We start from the raw sequence: 26,697 nt of genomic DNA, 5'->3' as shown, positions 1-26,697 counted from the left end.
CATGGGTTCTTTGAGCTTATAGCTTTTGTTGAAGAGAACTTCTGTTACTGTAATTCCTCCACAGGCAATTCTGAGATCCTCCAAACAATTTCTAAGCCAGTTAACATCTGTGAACTGTGTAATCTCTGAAATTTCAGTCTAAGAAACTTTTTAAAGCTACATGACAGAAACTTCAGAATGGATTAAACAGTAGAAGAGTATTTAAAACCATTAGAATTGAAATGCAAGTTGCTACATCAATGGTTAAACAGAAACGTTCTGTAAGAAGAAAAAAATGTAACCTCTTTTCTGCTTTGTCTTGAACATATCTATGTATATTTTATTTCACATTCTTCTGCCGATTTTGAAAAACATCCACTACAATTAATTTTTACTTACTTAAATATGTATCAGAAAACATATAATCTGATGAAGTTAGCATTACTTTGAGAATAACTTCCTAATTTTTTACTATTTATTACTACCTAGGTGACTGCACTATCTGTATGTTCAGGGACTGTTCACTAAGAAAAGTTCTGCAAGTACATGTACTGAACTAGAAGGGCAGTGGTGATCATCGCAGCCATATCATGAACCTGAAGTCACCTTTAAACAGATACGGCCAATTTAATTTCCTGAACTATAAGCTATGTCAATTAATGTGTTCTGGTGCAGGTATTTTTGCCAGCAGAGTAATGGTATTTCTTCTGATGTATCATTAGAATAAAACTGGCAAAATTTTCCAGCACAGACCTTAGGTTTGCTGCATTGGTCAACCTTTAAAAAAACACCTCACAACATTAATAAAATTCTCTCCTTTAGCTAATTTACTTGGTCAACCTTCAAAGAAACTCATACTGGTAATAGAAAGGAAAGACAAATGTAAATTATGTGACCATGTGGTCTTCAATACAAAACCACCTTCCTACTTTTGGGCCTCTACTGACACCCACTTTCATGGGCCAGGTTCCTCCATTTTATTCACAAATGATAATACTTTTGCAAAACAGTAAGAAACACTCAGATAAGGTGGCAATGCATTCATTAATGGTACATCACAAACACATTTGTAAATCCTTGTGATGAGATGCTGTTAAAATTTATATAATGCAATGAGCAAAGTGCATTTCCTGCAAATTACCACACTGGGCGTAAGTAGCAAGGTTTTGGTAACAGAGGGGCTGCAGGTGGGTCTCTGTGGGAAGAGGCCACACACTGCGCCATGCTGGACACAGCCAGTTTCAGCCAGCTCCGCAATGGACCCACCACAGGACACAGCTGAGCCCACTGGCCAAACTGGTGACACCTCTGTGAAAACATATTTAAGAAAGGGCAGAAAATGTCACAGGGAGAGAGGAAGAGGGAACAAAAAGACTGAGACACAAAAGAGGGACCACCGAAGTCAGAGGAGTAGGAGGTGCTCCATGGCAGAGCAGGCACCACCACGCCCTGACAGGAATTCAGTTATTTCTCTTTGCCGCTGCTTCCTTCTTGCTCTTTTCCTGTGTGGCACATGGAGGAGCCATGCTGGAGCAGGTACGCCCCAGGAGGGACTGCAGCCCACAGATAGGGCCGCACCAGAGCAGATACTTCCCTGAAGGGACTGTGGCCCTTGGAGGAGCTACGCTGGAGCAGGTATGCCCCTGAAGGTACTGCAGCTTGTGGAGGACCTACGCTGAAGCACAGGAAAAGAGCACAAAGGAAAGAGTGGCAGAGAGAAATAACTGCAACCCTACCCTGTGCCACCTCACTCAAGGGATTAACTGTAACTTGCAGCAATTACAAGGGAGAAAAGAAGGGGTGCTTGGAGGGAAGTTGAGCTTCAGAAAGAGGGGGCGGGGGGAGATGTTTACCCTAAACATATAAATGTTTGCTTCCTTTTTTGGTTTTGCTTCCTGATATCCAAATTGCTACGCAAATATTTCTATCAATTGGCAATAAATCAAATTCCCAAGCTCAGCCTATTTCGCCCTGTTCTTCCTATTTTCTTCCCCATCCCACTGGGGTGGTGGGGAGCAGTTTGCGAGTGAGAAAGGCAGCTCAGTGAATGCCAGCTAGGGCCAAGCCACCACAGTTACCTTCCTAGTCCACCTCTTCTAAATCAGATAGACAAAAGTACTCAATAGCTTGGTTGAAGAACTAGGAAAAAATATTCTATTACAGTTAGTGCTTCACAATAACAGGAATTCAGGTGGATTAACCCAAAGCTTGCTTAAAGATAACCAGGTCTGCTTGATAACCCAGCATAGCACAAACATACTGACTGCTAAACTCTTTTTTTCTACCTGAGTAAAAATACTGACCTTCAATTCATCTCTTGATGGTGTTCTTCCAGAAATCAATACTGTAATTTAATCTAGAACCAGCAAAATTCGGTTTGTTGACAGAGCACGTACTATTCGTAATTGTTCATAATTTTTGAGTCTGCTTTTGAATATTGTTCTGAGAGATGGCCACAAAGCAGTATGGCCACAACATAGTTACATGAATTCTTGTTAAACTTATCACTTTAGTTTAAACATACTTCCTTATGTCAGGAGTTGATGGACAACGGACACAATATAGAATAAAGCAATGGTAAATCTGGGTTATTATTGTGCATGCGTCCTTGCAGCACTAAAAAATTTGGTTTGGTACACAAGAATAGCACAGACATTCATCTTTATCCTAGCATATTACACATCTCTCTACAAACTTCTTTCATAGAGCAAAAAGGATGAAATGCTGTGCTTTCAGCATTAGCCATTGAAAAGGTAAAAATTTGGTTGAAACCAGTCATCCAGGCTGCCTCTCTAACAAGGAGCCTGGAGGCACTCTGGAGAATAATTCAGTATATCTTAAGAATATGTCTACTATAATATGGAAGAATAGCCCTCTGTAAGGTTTTGGTTTTCACTATTGAACAAGCATGTGACTACAGAGCTGAGATAACTAGCTTTGAAATGACACCTGATTGTCAGGTAACTATAAATTAAGATTAATGAATTTCTAAGTGAAATGGAATTCTGCAAACAGTGTGGTATGGTTCACTCACAATTTTCCACATCTTCAGTAGTGATAGCCGAGTCATGCATGGGCAAAATACACCAGTATTTTTGCCTTCCAAGAGCTCTCCCATCTCAGAATTGCTGGCTCACCAGCAAGTTTGCTGATACTCTCCTGAACTGATAGCAGGCCTGATAGCTAGTTAGTGCAAAGCTCCAGCTTAGGAAGTCTGTAAACCTAAGACTGCTGAAAGTCTCAAGAACGTGCCAAAGTGGCATTACTTCAAGCTTACTGTATCCTTGTAATTGCTCCCTAGCTATTTGCAATGGCCCACTGTCAAAGTCAGTGCACAGGCCTAAACAGGTCTTTCGTTTGACCTAGTACTGTGTTCTCATGTAGGACAACTAGCTGCAGTCACACACTGGAACTTGGTTGCCAATAGATGCTAAAGAGGTTACTCAGCCCAATTCCACATGTAAATCCATTTTCTTTGCTTTTCCATTCAGTGGGCTTTGCTCTTCCAAAACTTCCAGTGAAGTTCTTCACCCACGGCAGGTCACTATATAGAAAACTCTCAAAAAAGTAGCTCTCTTCATCCATGTATTTAAGGAAGGAAGGTGTAGACAAAGAATATTTTCAGACCACTTCTACTGTGTGCAAGTCAGGTATTCTAGAGGTTGATGCACTGTACCACCAAAGAACAGTATCCAGTACAATATGTGCACCACAGCACAAACTTCTAGAATATAAACCACATGGAAATGCATAATCTAGATGCTAGAACAATGAAAAAGTTCTCACAGTCTCTAAAACCTTTAAGAATAACTCTTTTGCTAGGCATCATTACAGAGTTACAGGAGTGACTTACCTTCTACTTCTGGTATTACTACTTTTATCAATAATTAAAAATAAAGGGTTTTTTTTATATTTGAGAATCTAAAGCTTTAGCTTCATACCTCAAAATTCTTTTTTCACTTAAAAGACAGTTGAAGGCCGCATACATTTCAGGAGTATAATTAAAGTTATTGAAACAGTGGGTTAGACTAGAGGGCTGCTTATTTTGTAAGGAATTAACAGGCATGAGAAATCAGTAATTCCATAAACATACATGTCCTAAACTCAGCTACATACTGTAGTAAGTACAAATCATGAAGCAGAAACAACACACTATGTTTACTATCCATTAAATATGCAATCTTTACAAAATATAAATACATCTCATAGAATTCTGAATTTAACAGATTGATCATTTCAGGACAATTGCTCATTTCTTCCGAATTTTAATGTATCCAGATACATTCTGCAGACCATAAATTATAACCAGTATGAAATGGAAGCATATACATCTTCTCTCTCTCTTTATAAGAGGTTTTATTTATTTTTTTCTCACATACAGTCCAGTGATTGTTAAAGAAAAATTAATGTCAGTATTTCACAAGCTTATGCAACCAACATGCTTCAAATATACAGCAACTGCATACCGTATACAGACATTAGCTGTGCCTTTTAAAATTCTCATGGATCACAGTACCTAGAAATAAGAATTTGAGAAATCAGTATGTCTTGCACTACCATAAAACTGCCATTAATGCTTCATACCTATTTTACACCTCTTTTCACGTACCCATGACAGTCTTCTCTTAAGATTCACAAGAAGATACAAAAAGATCAACATTTACAATTTAAGACACAAATTGACTCTTCAGTTCAGTACCAAATTTTAAGTTCACATTGCTAAATTCTACTTAATTTTAAGTAGAAATTCCACTTGAATTCAATTCCACTTGAATTTTAAGCAGTACAAATCTGACTACAAATTTGTAACTGCCTGGAGCTGTATAATTTTATCTGTGATTGCACATATTATTTTTATTTTCAGGACTTGTACCTGCTTCTCTCATAAGCAATGGTAGTTTTACTATACTCTTCCCATTTACCTTAATATAAGGACGTTTGGGTCTACAGTATTAAGCCCTAATAAATCTGCTAAGGCTATGCCAGATAATTTTACTGGCCATTATTGCCATGTATTTCATTACTTATAGTCTATATTGATAGAATTAAGGTTGACAAAAAGAGATGAGAGAGACTAACACAAAAGATGATTCAGCAGGTTTCCAAAACGAAAGAGTTACTTGACCCATCAAATCACGCAGAATCAATCACAGAATGGTTGAGGTCAGAAGGGACGTCTAAGAGGCATCTGGTCCAAATCCCTGTTCAAGCAGAGACACACAGACCTGGTTGCCCAGGACGATGCCTAGACAGGTTTTGAATGTCTCCAAGGACACATAGACAGCATTCACAGATTGACAAATACATTTCAAATGATAATCTGGCCTCAGTGCATAACTCTTGAACAACAGAAACACTTACAGTTTATTGGAAATTGTGGGCAGATCATGGATGATCTCTTCGTATTGCTCTTCTTGAGATAAAGTAGAAACAGCTAAAGGGTCTTTCATTTTTTCCTCCCAAACAATTTCAGCCTTCAGAAGCATTTCCTCAATAAACTCAGAAGCTGCAACATCTAAGACATTGGAACACCAAGATATCAGACAAATAAAACAGTGCAGAAAAACTTTCATTTCAAATCTCTAGATCAGATTAAGAATAAGCATCCAGCTAGATAAAATGAAAACAATTGCTCAGATATTGATCATAAAATAATACTTGAAATTACTGGGAAAACAAAGGCTAAGTAAATTCAATACGGAATTAAGGTGTCATTTGCAAGACCTCAAAACCACTCTCATTCTGTAGAGAACCGAAGTATTATTCAATAATTTATAGGACTTCAGGAAAAACAATACAACTGTTTTCAACTCTGTATTTCAATGCAAACATGTACTTAAATCCTTTTGAAACCTTTTGCCTTTCTACAAACTAGATTTATCCATCTTGCACATACAGAAGTGCTGAAATCAGTTGTGTTTGCAGACCAGAAACAGTTAACTGTGTTAAATACATACTACATGTGGTTAGCTAGCTGTATTGTTAGATGATCTCAGTTTAGTCCATAGCCTTTGATACAACTACAAACTGGCACGCATCTAACCACAATCATCTTTACTGAGATTGTCATGGAGTTCCTTGTGAATGTATTTGTAGGTGGTACATTATTTGAAGCATAACATATCTTGCTTTACTATGCAAAGGAAGTTTCTTCTCATAATCTGACAGAAAGATTCCATTTTCTACATTACTGGATTCGTTCTTCATTTTATCCTAGGCATAGAAGGTTGAACAACCATATATTTCTTCTTTTCAACACTGCTATCCACCATTACTGACATGAGCTCTGCTTTGATCACTGGGTTAGACCAGTTGCTCTCAAGTCCCTTCTAACCTAATATAGTCTGTAATTCTATTATCTTTAGAGCCACTGCTTCAGCTCCCTGTTGCTATCTGGTCCAAGAAGGTGCTTTCTTCTGTGGGAAACAACAGGTGTTGCAGTTCAAAACTGGATGGTAAATTTGTTTTCAGTAAACAGCTATAGAGAATCCAGTTCATGAGGGTTATGTACTATCATCAGTTGAGACAGAGAAAGGAACTCAGTAAGAAGTCACCAAGGAAATGTAAATGCAGCTGCCACCAAGGCACTGAAGAACTTACAAGGAAGAAACATAACTAAACAGGGAATGCAACACATGGAAGAACATACTATCAATTGATATGACATCCTGCACGATCACAACTAGCACTTTTCAGTAATATATGAAAAAACATATATACACACATGCAAATACGTATGTAACTCTACACACTATATAAACTATATACATACACATATATGTGTGCGTTTGTCTGTATAACTAAGAAAACAAGAAGGAAAGAAAACAGTGTCACAGTAACTCATACATACATAATATACATGGATTTTCACCTACCTGAAGGCTTTTCATTATTGCAGTTAAGAAGACTGGGATTTGCCCAGTGCATCAAGAGCAGCTTCACAAGGTTGGTCTAAAATGGGCAAAACCAGAAGTGTTTGAAATGGCAGAAGTAGGACAGAAGCAGTATGCCTGTCATTCAGTTTATTCATTCCTTTCTGCACTAGCTGAAATCGTATGATAAACCATACGGAACACCTCCAAAATCCCTCCTTCTGCAGCTACTACATACATTAGTACAAATCGCAAGCAGCAGACTAAAATACAGTTTCCGTACAATTTCAGTGTCCCCTCGGCATAACTCCACGCCCATAGTCTCCCTCCATCGTTTCACATGTAAACAAATCCACATCAGTAAGGAAAAAACCTAACCCTCCATCATCACCTGCCATGACTTAGATCACAAATATTTCTTTATTCCTAACATTCAACAACTGTGTACCATCACTGCCAAAGGGATCTGACTCACAGCCAACAGGGAAGTAAATCTGGTTTTTGCCAGTAGTAGAAATTGGCGCATTTAACTTATGTTTACCAAATGTATTTAACATTTTAGTAATGGTAGCAATTACAGTAGAGTAGGGTGGAGTATCATATAAAGGTGATTATATATATTTTAGCCATACAAAAAGGCTAAAACATATTTTTCAATTCCTACAAGAATGATGCAAGCAACTGTTTTTGAGCTCTTCTACTGCTGCACCAAAGTCTCTGTAGAGGTATTTCTCCATCAAAGGCTGTAGTAATGTCTACCCTGATAAACTGGTTGCTCAAAAAGGAGTAAGAAACTGCACAAAGAGCAAAAAATACATTTAGAATGTGAATATAGAGCTCAACTAAATGAGAGAACTTTTAACGTTTTGGGATATATGTTAAAGCAATTACAATTTATAATATGAATATAACCAACAGGGGAGGCCAGAATGAGCACAAGAGAAAATCAGCTGTGCAGAAAAGAAAGATTCTTCAGAGCAGAGGAGAGCTACAGATAAATGAGACCTGAATTGGTAGGCAGCTAAGGGAAAGGATAGTAATTTGGCATAAAAACAAGCAATAAATAAATAAAGGATAAACAGGAAAGAAATCATTGCAATAAAAGTAATAAAACTGAATATGGATTCAGTACACAGGAGGCAACTTACTACAAAAGACCATGATAAGGAGGAATCAGTTAAATGTAAAAAAAAACCCAAAAACCAACCAAGCCCAAGCTTCTAATCACAGAAAAACAGGAAAATACTGTTGCAAATGCCTATAAAATTAAGATCATCTTTCTCTCCTCAGCTTTCTAATGCTGGCTTTCCCTTCCGGCAGTAACAGCAGAAAATTCAGCAAACTGAGGAAGCAGGGAGGAAGCTGTACTAGGTTTATTTCCAAACCCAGTTAGCCCCGCTTTCAACTGAGAACTCTCAATGCATCTATCTCTGTTTTTTCATTATGAAAAAATGGAACATGCTTAGTCATCGAGCTGACTAAATCAGCAGCAGTTGCATAATCTCCTTAAGAGTCATTCTGAAAAGTGGTAGTGGTTGTATCAAAGGAGGGGGGGGGGGGTGGGGTGTGGTTAAATGCACTTTCAGTTTAGTAACAATACACAGCCTTTTGGGTTACCAAAGTTTTGGATTTATGCCACAAGAAATCCTGTGCTCCAATATTAATGCTTCCTGCTGCCAATGGAGTATCTCCAGCTGGGAATCCTTGATGCAAAGACTAAGGTATTCAGGTCACTGGCAATTTCAATTACCTGCTGTTGGATACACAAAACTGTGTCAGTTTTAACCTCACTTAAATTTTAGGTGGTGTACTGTAAAATCCAATTGCCATATCTTCAGAAATGTGCCTAACAGTAGAAATATTTGTAGAATAATTACAGCAAATTACCACTATCCAAAGGTATTTCAATTGCAGAGTTGCAAATAAAGGAGATACGAGTATGTTAAGAGAAACTGCAGTATCAAATGAAATATTGTAGAGCCTAAGAATAAAATGAGCATGTATGTATTCCTATTTTCCAGTGTTGTCTTTGCCAATTGATATAAATGAAAAAAAGAGACAATGTGATGATTCACTGTACAGAAAACTACTAGTAATGGCAATTATTTAAAACATCTGCTTACAAAATATCAATTGCCTTGCTTCTCCTACGAGAAGCTCCTTTATTATTTATTCAGTGCTTTTTGACAAGATACCAGGAAACCCCTTAGACATTACTTTTCTCTTTTCAGAACTTATCTCTGAGTACCTTCCTTTATGAAACACAAACTTAGTTAACCCTTTCTGTACTAATAAAGCATGGCACTCTCTCTATTGGTGTTCTGTCCAAATTATAATTTTTTTACCTCTCTGACACCTCTTACTGGATATCTTGCCCTTTGACTGTTGAGAAAGCTGCTGCAAGGAATATTTCCCTGTCTCACCCCTTTAATCTGAAAGTCCTACCTTCTAGATTCCCCTCAGCTACTTCTTTTGTCACCAAGCCAGAAGCTGCTTGCCCTCATTTTCAAAGGCCTTAATAGACCCTCCATGCTTTACCTCTTCCCACTCATTCAGCATTCAGACTCCAGTTCCCACCTCACATCAGTCTGTGACTTTGGCCATCACTAATAAATTTTCAAATACCTATTTCTGTGCTTTTTCTAGGCTGCACCTTATACTAGTAAGGAAGTCTTCAAAATACCTGCAATCTACATTGTAAACAGCCTGTTCTGAGGTGATGCTTGCCAAGCAGAGAAATAGATAATGCACTGCCATTCCACCATTTAGGTGGATTGAAAAATGCCTCAGTGGCTGGGCCCAGAGTGTGGTGGTCAGTGGCAAGAAGTCTAGGTGGAGGCCAGTAACTTGTGGTGTATCCCAGGGAACAGTACTGGGTCCAATCCTGTTCAACATCTTTATTAATGATCTGGACGATGTGGTAGAGTGCACCCTCAGCAAGTCTGCAGATGACACCAAACTGGGAAGAATGGCTGATATGCCAGAGGCTCGTGCTCCCATCCAGAGGGACCTTGACAGGCTGGAGAAATGAGCTGATGGGTACCTCGTTAAGTTCAACAAGGGGAAGTACAAAGTCCGGCACCTGAGAAGGAACAACCCCAGGCACCAGCACATGCTGGCAGCCATCTGGCCAGAAAGCAGCTTTGCAGAAAAGGTAGACAACAAGTTGAACATGAGCCAGCAATGTACTCTAGCTGCAAAGAAGGTTAACAGTATCCTGAGCTGCATTAGGAGGAGTGTTGCCAGCAGCTTGAGGGAGGTGATCCTTCCCCTCTACTCAGCAGTGGTGAGGCCACAAATGGAGTACCGTATGTATCCAGTTCTGGGCTCCTCAATACAAGAGAGACATGGAGAGAGGCCAGCAAAAGGCCACTAAGATGACTAAGACTGGAGCACCGCACATATGAGGAAAGGCTGAGAGAGCTGGAATTCTTCAACCTGGAGAAGGCTCAGGGGGATCTCATCCATGTGGGTAAATACCTGAAGGGAGGGTGCAAAGAGGACAGAGCCAGGCTTTTTCCAGTGGTGCCCAGTGACAGGACAAGAGGCAACAGAAGCATCAAGGACATTAAAAAGAAAAGTGTATGTTAGGGACCTGAATCTACTGGGGAGTGAAACAAACAAAACAAATCCCAAGACAGATACTCCCAACGTTAGGGAGTGAGGTAATTACTAAACTATTAGAGTTACTGTGAATTGAGTTTTGAAGATTATATATTTGTTCTCCATTACATAATAGTATGCCTTAGAAGACTGAGTTTCTCTTAAAGCCAAAGTCTCATAGGTAAACCCCTAAATAAGAGCAACATCGTTCAGAGGCTGAATAGCATTTTCTCTGCAATCACAAATCTGATTCACAGTACTGATTTAGAAACAGGAAATGATGTCTGAAACTCATTACAGATCTCCCTTCTGAGGAAAGTATTTTTTCTATTTCAGTGCAGAGAAAGGGGGACCCTAACCACCTGCGGTCAGCAAAGTGGAACAGATTAGAAAAAGTAGGTTGCAGGAATGAGACTAGCAGCAGGGTGGAAAGAGTGGAGGGGAAAAAATAGAACAGAGCATGAATAAAATGCTGGACATTGGAACTAACAGCATGAAATAAAATAAGTGAAAGGGAAGAAGAGAGACATGACAAGGAGGCAGGATGTAGGCAGAGACAGACTAAGCAGGAAAAAAAAGTGACATAGTGAGTAAAAACCACCAAGATTGAACAAGGGACGTTGGGACTGTAAGCAAATGGGAAAAAGGGATAAGTGTAACAGAAGGGCTGGAAGGTTGGCATGAAGCCAAAGTAGAGTAAAAAGAAAGCTTGGATGAGAACCAGGGAGAGGAGGAGGGGCAGAAGCTGGCTGTGCAAGGAAATTAGGATTGGGATAAAATACGTAAGGAAAGGACATGAAGCCAGGCAAATGAACGGGACAATAAGACAACAGAATCAAACCAAGAATGGAACAGACTGGAGGCAATGAGACAAATAAGGTTGCGCGTGCGAGGAATGAACCGTGAAGACTGTCTGTTCATACAGAAGAGCTTGGAGTGGAACCCAGGTTCCTCAAATGTCACCGCTGCCTTTCTGCAGTGAGCATGTTTAACCTATATAGCCTAAGAGTATGCCTTTTAAACCTCTGGAATAGGTTCAAGAAGGACAACTTAATACTATTTTCAGCTATCTAAGCAAGTAACAAAGGTTACTTAAAGTTTTTCTACAGCTGAAGTAAAGACTTCAGCAATCCTTACTTCAAGACTGATAACCTACATTTCTGGTTTTTAATCCACCAGAAAATTAGACAGAGAAAAAAAAAAGTCAGGGAACAACATTATCTGATCTTGTGATTAAAGATGCTTATAAGTTATATTCCTACAAGTTATATACTAATACTACAGAGAGGATCATAAATCTGGCACTTCTCAAAGTTTGTGCCTGAACAGTCTTACTAGACTTTTTTCATATATGTGTCCTGAATATGAGAGAAAGTCACTATAGCTGGTATTTCAAGGAAAATTAAATTTATATTGATCACTAAGATCCTGCAATAATCAAGTAAGTACATAGTGTTGTCTGTGCACATCTGAGCTTTAAAAACATAGATTTAAACACTGAGAATGTTATACTAATTTTGTAAATTGAGGTTGTCTCTAGTCTGTATCTGAAGCTCTTGTAAATCTGTTTTCTTATCATTTGGTATTGTGTGAATCTAGCTTTTTTCGCCTTGCTGTTCTGTACCCACAATTAGCATTTGAATCATTTATAGAAACCTTCTGAATATATTGAAAGAAAGATATCACAGGCAGAAATCCCAAAGTGGTCTCTCTGCTTGAGGAAAATGAGCGTACTTTGATCTGAAGGGAAATGCTGCTCTTCTACCCAAGTACAATCACACATGCCAAAGACAAAAAAAAAGACTAAAGAAAAGAGGGTGAGATATGTCTGGATAACACATTCTCTAGAGGATTTTCTGACCATAAATGAAAGATTCCAACTGCTTGGCAGGGAAAATACATATTCCCTGAGTGACTATACTCTATTCTTTTTGAAATACTGAACAAGCATCCCCTTCTTTAGGCTCTTCTCATTGAAAATATTTGTGGAATGTGTTCGCAGAAGTCCAGAAACTGCATTCAAAGGAACTGCTATGGCAATGTCCAGACTTGAATGAGATTAAATATCATTTCCTACAGTGGGTTAGATATCCCATCTACATTGAAGCATATCCTAATGATGGATTGTGGATTTTTTTCTATTTCGAGGTCAACATGCACTTAAAGAAAAGAAAATGAAACTACAGTTCATAGTTGAGTCAAATGACTAGTGTGTTTTGGTAACGATCAGCAAATTAGGTCACACAGTAAGAAGATGTGTTCTCAGACTTCAGGAAGAAGCACAGAGTTCCTTCTATGATCTGAAAGAAATACTGTGTTTGGATGAACTAACTAGACAGAGGGGTATGATTCAGTCCAAGCAAACAAGCCAACCAAATGTGTGTCACGGGAGAACATACTTACAGAACAGCAATTTCAGACATAAATTTTGAAAATGACACAGGTTGTGTATAACATGCTAAGAAACATGAGGTAGGCATCCGAGCTCTCTAAACAATTTTTATTTATTTCGGATATTGCCAATTTATTGATGGGAAGACATCCTTGCTACTGGAGGAGTTACCTTGGAGAGGTACAGTCAGCAGTTCAATGACTCTCTTATCCTTTTTTTTTTGACATCACGGAACTGTTAAACCTCGAAGCCAGAGGCTAAATCTGTCTCACTAAGTAATAGAGTGCAATGGAACAAGCTTACGTATCGCTTATAAACCCCACTGCTTAACTGTTAGTTCCATCCTTGACTCTGCTTTGGAACACTCCAACCAGCTCTCTACAAACAAGACTAATCTCCTATAGAGGAAACTAGTTCTAGACAATATGAATGTGAGCCAGATTGTGGCCTGGCTTAATCCCTAGCCTTCTTTTATTTAGCAATTTAAGAGATCAGACATAGGCAGCATCCCCCAGGGATGAAATTTTGGGAGAGGTAGTGTTTAAGCTACTGGGGAAGTCAGCTCTGACCTGCATGCCTCCAATAGCTTGTTTGAAAGGTGACATTTCTGCGATAAACAACAAAGAAACAGCTTGTGCCTGGGAATTGTGCCAAAGTACCCAAGGCAAATGTCAGAGCTCCAGCCTATTCCCACCACGGGGAGGACAAGCATGTGCTCTCCTGATCACAGCAGCCTGGAAGATGTCCAGCGGGGACAGCACTACCAATGCCAGATTACTAGCTGTTCACAAAGTGACTGCTGTGCTAAATTCAAATTAGGGGGCTAGCCTGAGAAATACAAATTGTCCTTCTGTAGTTGGTATCAGTGCCAGCATGGGCGATGTGGTACCCAAGTGACAACATGTGCCCCACTCTGGTGTGCACAGCCAGCAGCCACATATATACATATAAACACCAGCACTCCCCATGCTGCATGTGAATGAGACAAGTGAGTTCAAAATGCCATCAATAACAGTATCAAGAATGTGTATGTCCAAAAGGTCCTGTTAAATTTACATAGGCAACCCTGGCACATTCTTATTTCTTGAGGCTGGTTTTGCTGCCCTCATAATCTTACTTTGAAGAGGCTTTTGTGTGTCACCAATGCAGATTTGCCTGTGTGTCGAAGAGGTTATTAGATTCCATCACCATTGTATTAAGGTAAAATTAAGGAAAGCAACTCTGACCTTAATACCTCAGTAATATTCATTTTTGCTATAATGTTAGAATCTCAATGTGCATTAAAAATAAAAACTTGCTTTTAGCCCTAATAGTTACGGGGCGGGGGGGGGGGGGGGGGGGGGGGGTACAACAGTCCTAGAAAGAAAGAATAACCTTGCTTAAAAATAGGGCCATTTTTTAATGCTATAACATTATTTTTTAACATTTGCAGCTGGTAGTATTTCAGTTAATAGTCTGTTGCACACATTGGTAACCTAATCTGTTCCTGCAAAGCAGATCCTCATCTTCCAGAGAGACTAACCTTCAGGCAGTAGCCTCAGTTGCCTTATTCTGTACTCAGTAGCCATATCCTGTACATAACCCTCAAACTCACTAGTAATATCCTGTAATCCTATGCAAGAAAGATGTTCTACTCTGGATCTACACACTCTGGCACTAATAGGACAATTCATTTATCATTCACTCATGCTCTTTTTCAGTATTTGGACTAATACTGTTCTAGCAAATTTTAGATGGTAAATTTATCTGTGAGACTGCTTTTCTTTATAAATATAGGTAAAGACAGGTACAGATTTTTTAATTTTTTTTAACATCAGATAATACATAATGACACATTCTGAGTTATTCCCTGTTTGGAAACAATGCAACAACCTACTGCTATGTTTTGCTTTTGGTAAGATCCGTATTGTTGTGAAGTCTTTAACGCTACTCCCTCTGTAGGTTTCACTCTGTGCAGCTTTATGCTAAGAGTAAGACATAAACTCTATGCCCCCTTCATGATGACTGGGGAGACCCAGCACATCCAGTGGGCAACTGACCAATCCTCTGGCCTGTTTGCCCCACACTTTGTCTGGATTCTTCCTGGAAAATTTTAAAATATTTAGGTTAGACCTCTAACATATGCTAGCTGCCCATGACCTCTACAATCAGGGAGGGTCAGACCTCTAAGTAATGATTCATCCCACCTTTTTAAATGCATCTCCTAGATTTGTCTGAATTGCACTCTAGAGGTGATTCTTCACATTAGACAAAGCTTTGACTTTGCACTTAGGTTGCAGGTCGCTAAATTTCACTGAGAACAATCCCATCCTAAATAAAACTGGTTCTGCCATTATCAAGGTGTCTCTACAAGCCAGGTTTTGATCATAAGGTGTGGGGGTGATGTCTTTCACATGCTTAGCTCACTCAGGATAATGTCTCTCTGCTCCAATAATTTCTCATATAATTTACTGTGGGAGATGGAGCAATAAGCTTTTTGTAATCCACTTACGTTGCGTATTAATTTACAACTTGAGATTTGTAAAAAGAAGCTTGCAGCACCTTTTATCTTTACAAGTTTCCTCCTGTACAGATTCAAATTAAATTTTCTCACTATAAATTTAAAACTTCAATAGGTTCTTCTTTTTTTTTTTTTCCAGGTAAATTAGTACCATGTCTATTATTGTTACAGTCTTACAAATAGCCAAATACAGTTGGTTTGGGTTTTTTTCATTTTTTTGTATTTTGTGTATTTGCAAACATGAAACTGTGTATGTATAGAGCTCTGGTCCTTCAACTGAGTCTGGATGTCACTCAAACAATGTAACAACTTCTTCATAAGAATATCACTACTCAAACTTTTTCAGAAAATAATACGCAAAATGAATGAATGTAAGTTCTGTAACAAAATAGTGCAAAAACCAAATGTGTAATTTGTATAACTAATCCAATTGCATTTTATTAAGGTAAGCAGCTTCTCCAAAAGAAAAATATATCTGAATTACTAAGAATTTAGGTACTTCATAAACAGGAAAAACTATCAGTCCTTATGACTCATGGAATATAGTATTAATTATATATTGGATGGGGTTTGGCTGCAGGTATTGCAGCAGCAGTGCTAGTAAACTACTGAACAACAATGGTTTAGAATGGGTTTTTTGAAACTTCTGTGACCAGTCATTAAAGGATCATTGCTTATTAGACAAGCTACAAGACAAGAAAAGGCTATTTTTCTGTTCAGATACTTCCTGGAAGGAAAGAAATCCTCTCAAGAATTGAAAAGAACATCAAACTAAAACCAAATAGACTTTTTTACAGTCTTCTAGTAGAACATACAAGATTTATCACTGTAACAAGTTCTTCAAGTGAGAATTCTTAAAAAAACCTGTCACAAATACGTGTTACAAGAGGTGAAACTGTAAGGGATGGAGTCCAGTATTCATATTAATGACTTTCTCAGGGAACATTAGCATTTTTTGGCTAAAAAATAACTATTCCCTCATTAATGTATTTTAATTTAAAACAGACTATCCAAATCATGTCTTGATTTAAGGTCATTCCCATTCTGCCATACTACTTTTTCCCAAAATAGTAACAATGCTCATATTTGTCTATAATTACTCAAAATGGACTTATAAATATGATATGCATTTGAAATCACACTAAGGCTAAAAGATGTTTCAAAATTATCATCATAAGAAAGGAAATTTTAAAAACACCCCTATGGCTTAGCTACTGGATGAAATATTTTCCCTGATAGCTAATAAATCCCTCTTACAAAGGAATTTAAATTATTTACTTCTTACAAACAGAATCCATATGAAAGCCATACTTATCTCCTAAATAAGGATGGCAAATTATCTATAATGACAATAAGCTATCTCCAAATTGTACTATTTATTAACACTACAAAGGGAAGATATCTGCTCTGTATTTTGTTAATTTCAGGAAGGAAGACGCAATGTTACTTCATTTGTCTTCCTCCATGTGCACCCATAGTGCTTGCACAGCAACTAGCACAACTGGTCCCTGGCTTCTCACCAGAAACTCCTGGAATAGTAAGAATCACTGTCCCCGTCATCTAGGACATAAAGGGAGACACAGTTCAACAAAAGAGCCAGCAAAAAGGATCATCTCACAAAATAGCAATCTGAGCTCTTACAACACTTCAAAAGGAAAGACATTTTCTCCATTAGCCACTTTCAATTGCAAACTGTACATGTACAGGTCTGTTTCAAAAAGAAGAATACCCAACTTCAAAACAAAAAAGGTATTTCAAGTCATCCAGGGTTAGTGTTGCAAACATATACGTGTTACACATATATAACCAAAGAAAAGTTCTTCCACAGTCCTTTTGTGTCCTTTTCAATACAACTAGTGTTTAGGCTTCACACTAGAAAAGACTTACGGCCATCGTAGAACTACATTAATGCAGTACAAAGCCCAAACTTGCAAGCCATCCTGAAACTAAGAAATAGTAACTCCAGCTCAAGATTACATCATTGCAATCACCTTTCTCCCAAGTAAGAGATTTTTTGCTCTACTGAAGTCCAAGCACAGGTCGAGGGAGTGTGTGCCCACCTGCAGCATCGCATGACGATCCAGAGGGATCAGTGAGGGCAGAAGAACTACAGAACAGCACAGGACAAGATGGGATGAGAAAAATAAAAACTACAGTACATGTAAAATGTCACTGATGCCTCACTTACTAATAAAACTTGGGTTCAGTGTATTTTTGCAGAAAAAATTTCTCTGTAAATTTAACCTTCCAGAAATTGAGGGTACACTTCATGTAAACTAATGACTTAATCTATTATGAAAACATGCTAAGCTTTCATACCCTGTAAAAGAGCAGATACCCTGTATCTCAATAGCAGAAATCTAGACCCCAGCAGAACCTACTAGTCTCAAACACATTTATTTTTACTATCTTCTTGCTATAAAGTATATTATTTATTTTCTGAACTCTGAAAAGAGGTTGGCAGCCATATATTCAATGAAAATCAAAACATGTGCTATAAAGAAATACACATATGTCATTTTAATGAGCAACAGGACATGAATCAATATATAGCTTAAGTACTGAATTGTATCCTTAAATAGTTTTGCAAACCTAAAAATGTGCTGTATACATAGCTGTTTTCTAAAGAAGACAGTCTGATAGGTGAATTACAATATACATGCATAAGTACTTGAATTACATCTGTCTACCTATATACATATCTTTTTGCTTTTCATTAGACATTTTGCCATGCTTAGAATCTACTCCTTAAACCTTGACATGTGGATCACCTACAGTGAAAGACTCAAAAAAAAAAAAGGCAATCTTGGCTTCATATTCAGATCACCTGCACCCCACCTCTTGTATCTCACCACCTTCATCTTGTAATTCACAGGTTTTCATCTTGTAATTCACAGGTTTACTCACATGAGTACCAAAAAGCAACTGAGATACCAGAACCACACATGAACAAAAATCCTAGTTCTCCTCAGTCACTGGCTAGAGATTCAGCTAAATGAATGGGATTGTTTCCACTAAAATCAGGAACAGAATTAATATTACCTAACTATGGAATTCATACTCCAGCAGAAGCCTCTGAAGATTTTTATTTATTAGAACATAAAAAAAGAAAACCAGAGTCCTGTTTAGAATCAACAACTTCTTGCCATTCTGAGTTACATTTAAAAGCATCGTTGATGGCGATAGAAATAGGCATTACAAGATGGCAAAGTACCAAAGAAACAGGGGAATAGCTTGACAGCTCCAATTCATATCATTTTCTAACTCACCACACCTACATTCACAGTGTCAGGAAGGATATCCCTGCCATCAGCAGGAATCAGAACAGAAGCAAACCATTTTTATTCAGAGCAACACTGGGAAGCTCAATCTTGTGTCCCTAGCAGAGCAGGTCCAGCCCCTCCTGGTGGAGGACAAAGATAGGAAGTGACGAGTTCTCCAGGAGCTGCAGCAGAGACCTGAGAGGGAAAAGGGCAGGAACACAGGAGGCTGAGCTAGGATGCATCAGAGAGTTTTTTGGAAGGTACCTGTGGGTAAGTGGCGATTTGTGAGCCATGAGGTGGGCAAGTGGGAGCCAGGGGGAACACTCCTAAAGTGGTCAAGACTTTAACAAAGGCTCACTGAGCATGTCTGGCGAGAGCGAGGATGAAGGAAAATTGAAAAGGTAGAATATTAAGAGGCCCAAGTCATGTTTAGGCATGGCCTCCAAATCCCAAACCCAGGTCACCCCTCCACAACTCAGTGACCGGAAAAGTTTGAATGCGACTGCTGTGTTAAGTGAACCCTGGACATTCATCCACAAAACTACACACAGAAAAAGTTAGCTAAGAGTTTGACATCAGAATATAAGAAAATAACAGACAAAAGTGGTTATTTTGGCTCCCTTTCAAATGTCAGTGCAAATTTAATTTTTGCTGGAGACAAACTGCTGTTGATGGTAGATTGATTTTAATGAGCTGTATCGGATTCATAGCTTTACAGTGTTTATTCTCAAATGTTCTCTGTCATTTGAGATGCCACCTATAGTACAGGAGTGTGTAAGCTTTTCACATTAAAAACCAGAATAGTGTCCCTGACTTGAAGTATCTGCTATTGCTACAGAAGACTACCACAAAGAAAAGAGAAGCAGGTGAAAAAGTTGTGCTTTACCTGTCCATACTTTGCAGCTAAATGTAGGGGTGTCCAGTACTGATTATCCACTACATTGAGATCAGCCCCATGGTCCAGTATCAGAGATGCAACATTCTTGTATCCATTAGCGCAGGCCACATGCAGCTGCAATATAAAAGTATCTTAATAGTTTAAAGAACTCAGAAAAAACAGTGACATGCTATTGCATATCTTGGCTGCCCCTCAGACCTAACTGGCTAAATCATGATAATGACAAATACAAAATATACATGCGATAACAGACTAGAAACCCACTGCAGCATCTTTTTTAGCATTTATAAACAAAACCTGAAAAAAAAAAAAAGAATGTTAGCTTATTGAGAACTACTTAAACAATCTAGTCTCACTAGATACTTTTCACGCCATTTCAAGCAAACTTGTTTTCAAACACACAAACTTCATGAGCCCAAGTAGCTTCATACATTTCAACAGAGCTTGGCCTAGACCTAACCTTCTTTGTGGTAGTTCAAATACCCCAGATGTAAGTTGATGCTACTTTACTCCAAAATGAATTCATTAACATACAAACCAACCAAGCACATTGAGTTTGCAGCACAAAATCAGTCACAAAAAATATTTTCTCAATTTTGAACCACAAAGGTTTTGTTTCCTGTGCTCGCATTGCTTCCCTACATACTTAAGTGGTATTTGTTTTAATAATTGCAGTTGATTTTCTATGTCAGTAAACTTCCTTTCTGAGTCAAAGTGGAACAGAGAGAAGGCAGAAAATGCAGTAACAGAATGACAGAAATTCAGGTCAGCAGGAACCTCAGGAGGTCAACTAGTGCAACTTGCTGCTAAAGCAGGGACAACTTCAAAGGTAGCTCTGTTTGCTCATGGCTTGTCATTCTGAGTAGCAAATACAGTATGACTGATAAGGTACTGAAAACTGCAGTGGCAAGGAGGGGAAAGAGGAAACTCAAAAGTATTTTTGTTAATGATCGATTTGAGGAACTAGACACTAACTTTTGCAGTTATATTACTATTTAAGGCTCTACATGTGTTTGACATTTGTATCAGTAATCAATTCCACTATAAATAGTATTTACAGAATGAGACAGAGGGGAAAAAAGATAGATTTTATTTATTTTTTAATTAATACAAATAGCAGGTATGTATAATAAATATAAAAGCAATATAGTACCAACCAGGACTTGTGAAGAGAGAAAGAGAAAAAATGACCATAGAGAAAGACAGAGTAGGGCAATACAAATTATTTGCTCTGGTAATAATCAAGTAAAAGAGGAAAATGCAATAAGGAATCCTATGTCAGGGAAAATTTGTTATTTGTGGGTTTTGCTGGAAATTGTTTCTTGTGTATGGTGAGTAACTCTGTTGAGGCACATACTTCACATGACAAGATTTATCCAGGTTACAGTTTAGTGGTCTTTATTTTCTCATGGTCCTCTGCTACAATTTCAAACATTCCGTCCACTTCTGGGAGCAAAGGGGACAAAATTTGCATTTCGAAATTGGCACAATATAATTGCTCATCTCCAGTCAGAAGCCATCAAATCTCGTGATGATCAGTAAGAACAGGGCTCAGGCAGATTACAGAAATGGCGAACTGAGATTGTAGGTGGTAACCTGTATCCCCAAACCACACAGCCCAACTACAGGATTTTTTTTCCTTGAAGTAATGTTAGCCAAAGAGACTATTTTTCTTGGGATTGAAATAGATGGCTAACAGGAAGAAAAAGGTCTTGCAATAAACTTGTTACTAGAACTGTGTAGTTCAAAAGTCACTATAAGCATAGGAGACACCGAAACATTATTTGCCTTATTTACTATTTCTGGTTCACCTGCATCTGCAGACCATAAAGTTTTCTCTATGAACATGCTTGATGCAGAGGGATGAAACATTACAGCTCATCAAAAATCTTCCCCTGGAAAGGAGGCAGAGCACCCCTGCCCTGGGAGCAGAATAACTCTGTATGCTATAAATGCTCTTAATTTCAAATGTACAAAACCCTCAAAATTTTCCAGTGATTTGACATAGCTTCAGCTTTTCTTCTGTTTTAACAGAAGAAATTACATTTTCTATTGACACATCAATCTGACAAGTGCTATTTTAAAGTAGTTTAAAAGCTCACAGGACAAAGAAGTATTTTGTGACTGAAATCTTTCAAAGAAAAAATACTACAGGATGATTTAGCAGAAAAATTAATTTTGCCATATATCATTCTATCTCTGTATTGCATGTGCACATATTTAAGTGCTATTAATCTATGACAATGTGTCCATTTCTATATTTATGGCATCAATTTTTTGCCTGATTCCTCTTAACTTTCACATAGACACAGATATATTCTATCAAGACAAAACAAATCTCATTTGCTACTTAGACTGAGATATTTGTTGTTTTCTCTGTATACATATATGTAGAGCAATAAAAACTATTCCCAGAACCCTTTGATACACAGACAGCTATCACAGACTCGCTGACTCCACAACCATGAACAGAGACAGAGCAGTTGAACAAATTCCGTATTTCCCACCAGTTTGTTAGACAAAAGTTTCACATAATAGATATCTCAAACAAAAGCAAAATGATCCACTTTGTAGCTACTTGTTGCAAGACTATGAAAGAAGTTCAAAAAATCAAAGTTCAACATAAAAGCTATTCATGCAAAAAACATCCCCTTTATCAACATCCCACCAAACAAACAAGGAAAACCAAACTATCCACAATGGTCTTCTGCTAGTATTTGCAGTACTCTTTAACATATTTCAGACATGCATTTCAACTACTCCAGCTAACTACAGAAAAGGTTTTATACAGTGATAGTTATGCAAGTTCATAACTCAGTTTAACTAAGCCAATTCAGACTACAATAGCAATAAAAGTACAACAGAAACAACTTTGCATTTTACTGTGATTTAGCAGCTTAGCTTAAATGTATCAGAAAACTGGAAGTTAAATTAATGCTTTTATGAATTAAACTAAAAGTTGTGTTGTTTCTTCCCACCCCTCCCCTGCTTCCCTCCTGTTTTTAAGTACAGTTAACCGCCTCGAGGTGACCACCCCAAAAGTCATAGCTTCCTGTATAGACAGAGCCAGTGGTTGGGATTCAACAACCCCAGATATGAGGCTGCTCACTTTTTCAGTTATAGTCTAAATACTCCAGAGATATTAAAATATGGAACTAAATACTAATGATTCAGTGTGTTAATTCAGTATCATGCAATGTAATTCAGCATAAATGCTGAAATAATAATAATATTCAGTAATATGTGCCTTTATTTTAGTACAGTACTTGCAGAAAAACAAAAAATATTTTTCAAAAGTTATTCAGTATCTTAATGTTGTTGATGACCATTTACTGATTGACAATGATTTGAAGATTTTATATGCAAAGAGAACATTCCACAGACATGCTACCCAGGCAATAATACATTAATTTTTAAACTATTTGACTGCTGAAGAAGTAGCGATCCTGAAAAAACAAAGGGATAGAAGATCTATTAGCAGAAAAAAAAATGAGACCCAGTGACTATATATAACATGCAAATTTGGGAGAAGGAATACTTATTCACTGATATGGTGGAAGCTTCATTACACTGACTCAAGATGGGATAGCTTCATTAGACAGTGTTATAGCCTGGCTCAGCCAGAAGGTACGAGCCTAAAACAGGAATCACTGTGTGAAGTTTCAGGCCCTCTCTTATACAAAATGTCAGAGATCACAAGTATCTGCTGCAGTTCTAAACTACAGTGCTAATATTTTTTTTGCTATTAATTTTTGTTCTATATATTCAGCGGCTAAGAGTAAGAAAGTTGTCATTAAGACACAGATATTGCACTCGCCTACTTTAAAATCTGTACTATGCATGGCCTTGACATCTATCTATTTTCAAAATGCCAGATGAGAAGCAAAACCTTGCATAACCTCACTTTGCTTCTTAGAGAACTGCCTTGCAAACATGCCCATCAGTACACACTTGCAGTACATGCATATTCACAGGGTGATGATTACATGTTCCCACTCACCAGTGTAACTCCTTCGTCATTCTTTTGATTCACACTTCCTCCACTTGATATGAGCTGTCGGACATCTGTAAGCATTGTCATAGGTCTCTGTATCTTCATTTGGCGCAATGCATTGAGCTCTACACCTGGAACAAAGAAAAGGCTAAGACCTTCTGGTATTTCACTCATCAATAAAGAACAGACATATGATCTTCTGCTCTGGGTTTGTAAAAGCTTAATCGACATTTAATTAGACTTCAGTGTATACTTATAGAACATGTTTACTTACTAATATTTACCAACAAGTTTACTTGTATCTTTATTTTAAGTCACTAGATGAATGATTTAATGTCAGTCAACAACATCAAATAAATGGGCCTGATCTTCTACTGACTGGCAAGAGCAGTTGTAGCTAAAGCAGTTGTAATATCATTAAATCCACCGGGATAGTGAAAATAGCTGCGAATGGGAAAAGAATTAAACACTCTAAGGAAGCCTCTCAAGTGTTTAGGTCTTATTTAATGGAAATTATTTTTAGCTGCTTTCTTTCAACCCTGTGTACACATCACAGTGCCCAGACCAGTCCCTCAAATCTGTCGGCTCAACCGCTTGAGAGACTGTGAAGAAAATGACATCAGAACTCAACACTTTTTTATCTGCGTGGGTTATTTTTAACCGGGATTAGTTCTCCTGCTGAGCTTAGACCATTACAAGGCCCCATAAACCAAGAGAAAATATGGTACAGAAGCACAAACAGATGGGAGGGGATGAAGGGAATGAAGGGCACAGGGTTGCTTGTGTCAACATTGCTACTGAAAGAAACAGTTCTCGAAGTACAGTTTTAAAATGAAGATAAGCAGGGCAGTCCATAACCAAAAGAAAGCATGGCCTCCAGTCTGAAGAGATTTAAAATTAGAAACCGAGGGTACAACGAAATTGCTAAGTGGTTAAACTAGCAACTGGCTGTGGCTTGATTGGAATATCTAACCAAAATTCAGGGCTTGATTCTTCCACTCCTAGCTTCACTGGTCACTTACATCCATATATAGAAAATGTAATTTGAGTATAAAAATCCTTCCTCTCCACCCTGGCCATGACGTAACAAAAAACACATGAATAAATTATTTCTTAGTTCTTTTCCACATTTGTCAGTGAGCTGAAAAGTGAAAAATATTAAATTAATTTAATTAATATCTATTTAACGTCACATTTTATCTTCAACAATTCTTGCAATTTTTTATATTACTAAAACTACTGAAGCATGTTTCAGAGTAAAACCATATTTTAAGTTTCTTAGTTTTAATCTACCCTGGAACTCGTATAAATGGGTGTACTATATGTAGTTCAGCAAAGAATCTGAATCATTTTCTTTCTCTAACATGCTACTATACACACTGCTTTATGTTCTGAATTTTATTTGCCTGCAGCACTTCTAAGGGTTTTAGCTCTGAAGTGAAACGTTCAGTGTGCACACTGTATTGCTGGCCACATTTACATATTCTCCTATTTTCACACCCGTCACCTAAATGACACCAAATGTAAAACCCAAGTCTAAACCTAAGCTGGAGAAAATGAGATGTTTTCTGTATTGGGACTAAAACCTGTGGTCTTTCACATACATGTAATTCAGACAAACAAACATATATATGGTACTGATGTCTTAAATTAGATACGACCCAAAAGCAGAATCTGCTAACGTCCTATTGCCTGACAGTTGCTAGACTGGAACACAATGCAGATTTCATAGGGTGTTCTGAGTATCTCCTAACAATCAGTGTATTAATTTTGTCAGAATTGAAGTTTTTGTGCCTTCATCACATTTCACAGTAATAATTTAAAACTACCCAATGACATTTACAGATTACTGATGCCACACAGCATCAATTAAATGTCTTTTTTTTTCTTTCTGTTTCTGCCTATTTCCTGCTTTTTATAACAGTCAATTGATAGTTTAACATTCTTGTGCCAGTGACAGAACTCTCTCAAATCGCCAAGTTTAAATTTCCAAAACACTATGTGGTGTGAAGGGCTATATACACCCAAAATTACTTATAATTTGCAGCACTCACTTCACTTTTTAAACACAACACAGACAGAGCAGCTGAAATGAAACTTGACTGGTGATGATAAAGCTCTTTCTAATGTTGTCAGGTAAGAAAGATTAAAGTTTAAAAATATATGTATCATTTTCTGCCTGATGAAGGCAGCCATTTTTAAGTACTACTGACAGAAGTTATGTCAATTTTTAGTTCCTCTTGACATCTCCAGTAAACAATTAGAGTAAGTTTTGTTTTTCAAGGAGAGAGGCAGCAGGTGGAAATTAACGTACTACCTCTTTTGTGTGTAACACCTCAAACACTCAAAAATTAAAACTAAGTTCACAATCCACAAATTAGAAATACCAGTTTCTGATTTTCCCCCAGAAGGAAAAAAAAAGACTGCAAGTGAAACACAGTTGTTATCAGGTTGTCCGGTTCATCATGTTTCATGTAAATTACAGTAATGGCTACAGGTTGAGGGCAAAGGCCAGCTGAGTCCACTCAGCCTTTTCTAGCAATTTACTACTGACTGACACTCAGCCTGGTCAGAGAATTAACTTATCTGTATATTCTGATACTGACAGTGAACTATCAATCCTTACACCTTGTAAATTGCATTTTATAAAACCTTGGTGCATCCTGTCTGGAGCCACAAAAAAACTGGCTATTGAAAGATTAACTTTGCTTATGCTGAAGGAAAATCAAGAAAAGAGTTCAGCTGCATCAACTGCTATATAAATTCTACCACAAATATAATTACACCCATCAGCTCAGAGAAAATGCATAAACAATGCTACATAGCAACAAAAGGCACAGTCTATGTGAATCTCAAGATAGCTTTATTGGCTTCAAACCAATAGTTGTATACAGGAATGATACACATTTCATTAAACAAACAGCAGTAAAAAGCCTGGCAAGTGAGCTACCACAGTGACATGGTTCCACAGGCTTCATTTTTTAAATATCCAAGAGAGTTTTGAAAATGCTACAGAAACAACAGAGATCCCCTTCCTCTGCCTTTATAGAAAACAGAATGAAAACATGAAAAAATAACCTAAATTGCAATCTTAGAATTGCAGGTTTGAATTCCAAGAACTCGGGAACTGTCAGGCTTCAGTGAAGGCTTCCCTGGTGGGGAGCCGAGAAGCCGATTTACCAAGCGTGCACACACA

General features: G+C 37.8%; 1 protein-coding gene across 5 annotated transcripts in view; it reads right to left on the bottom strand.

The window, feature by feature from the left end:
* Positions 1-26,697, bottom strand: part of MYO16 (myosin XVI) — a 385,302-nt gene that overhangs the window by 189,585 nt on the left and 169,020 nt on the right. For 4 of the 5 annotated variants that reach the window (XM_049834474.1, XM_049834472.1, XM_049834470.1 and 1 more), the window contains exons 6-9: positions 23,508-23,632; positions 19,496-19,621; positions 6,855-6,930; positions 5,341-5,494 (exon numbers count right to left, since the gene is read on the bottom strand). In XM_049834474.1, the coding sequence (XP_049690431.1) occupies positions 5,341-5,494; positions 6,855-6,930; positions 19,496-19,621; positions 23,508-23,632 (481 nt within the window). The remainder of the gene's footprint in view (positions 1-5,340; positions 5,495-6,854; positions 6,931-19,495; positions 19,622-23,507; positions 23,633-26,697) is intronic. The other variant, XM_049834471.1, reaches the window with a different exon arrangement.

The sequence above is a fragment of the Accipiter gentilis genome, chromosome 31 (assembly GCF_929443795.1).
Source record: "Accipiter gentilis chromosome 31, bAccGen1.1, whole genome shotgun sequence".
In the NCBI taxonomy this organism is placed as follows: Eukaryota; Metazoa; Chordata; class Aves; order Accipitriformes; family Accipitridae; genus Astur; species Astur gentilis.
Note: the sequence above shows the minus strand (reverse complement) of the source record. Positions and strands in the feature narration are given on the sequence as shown.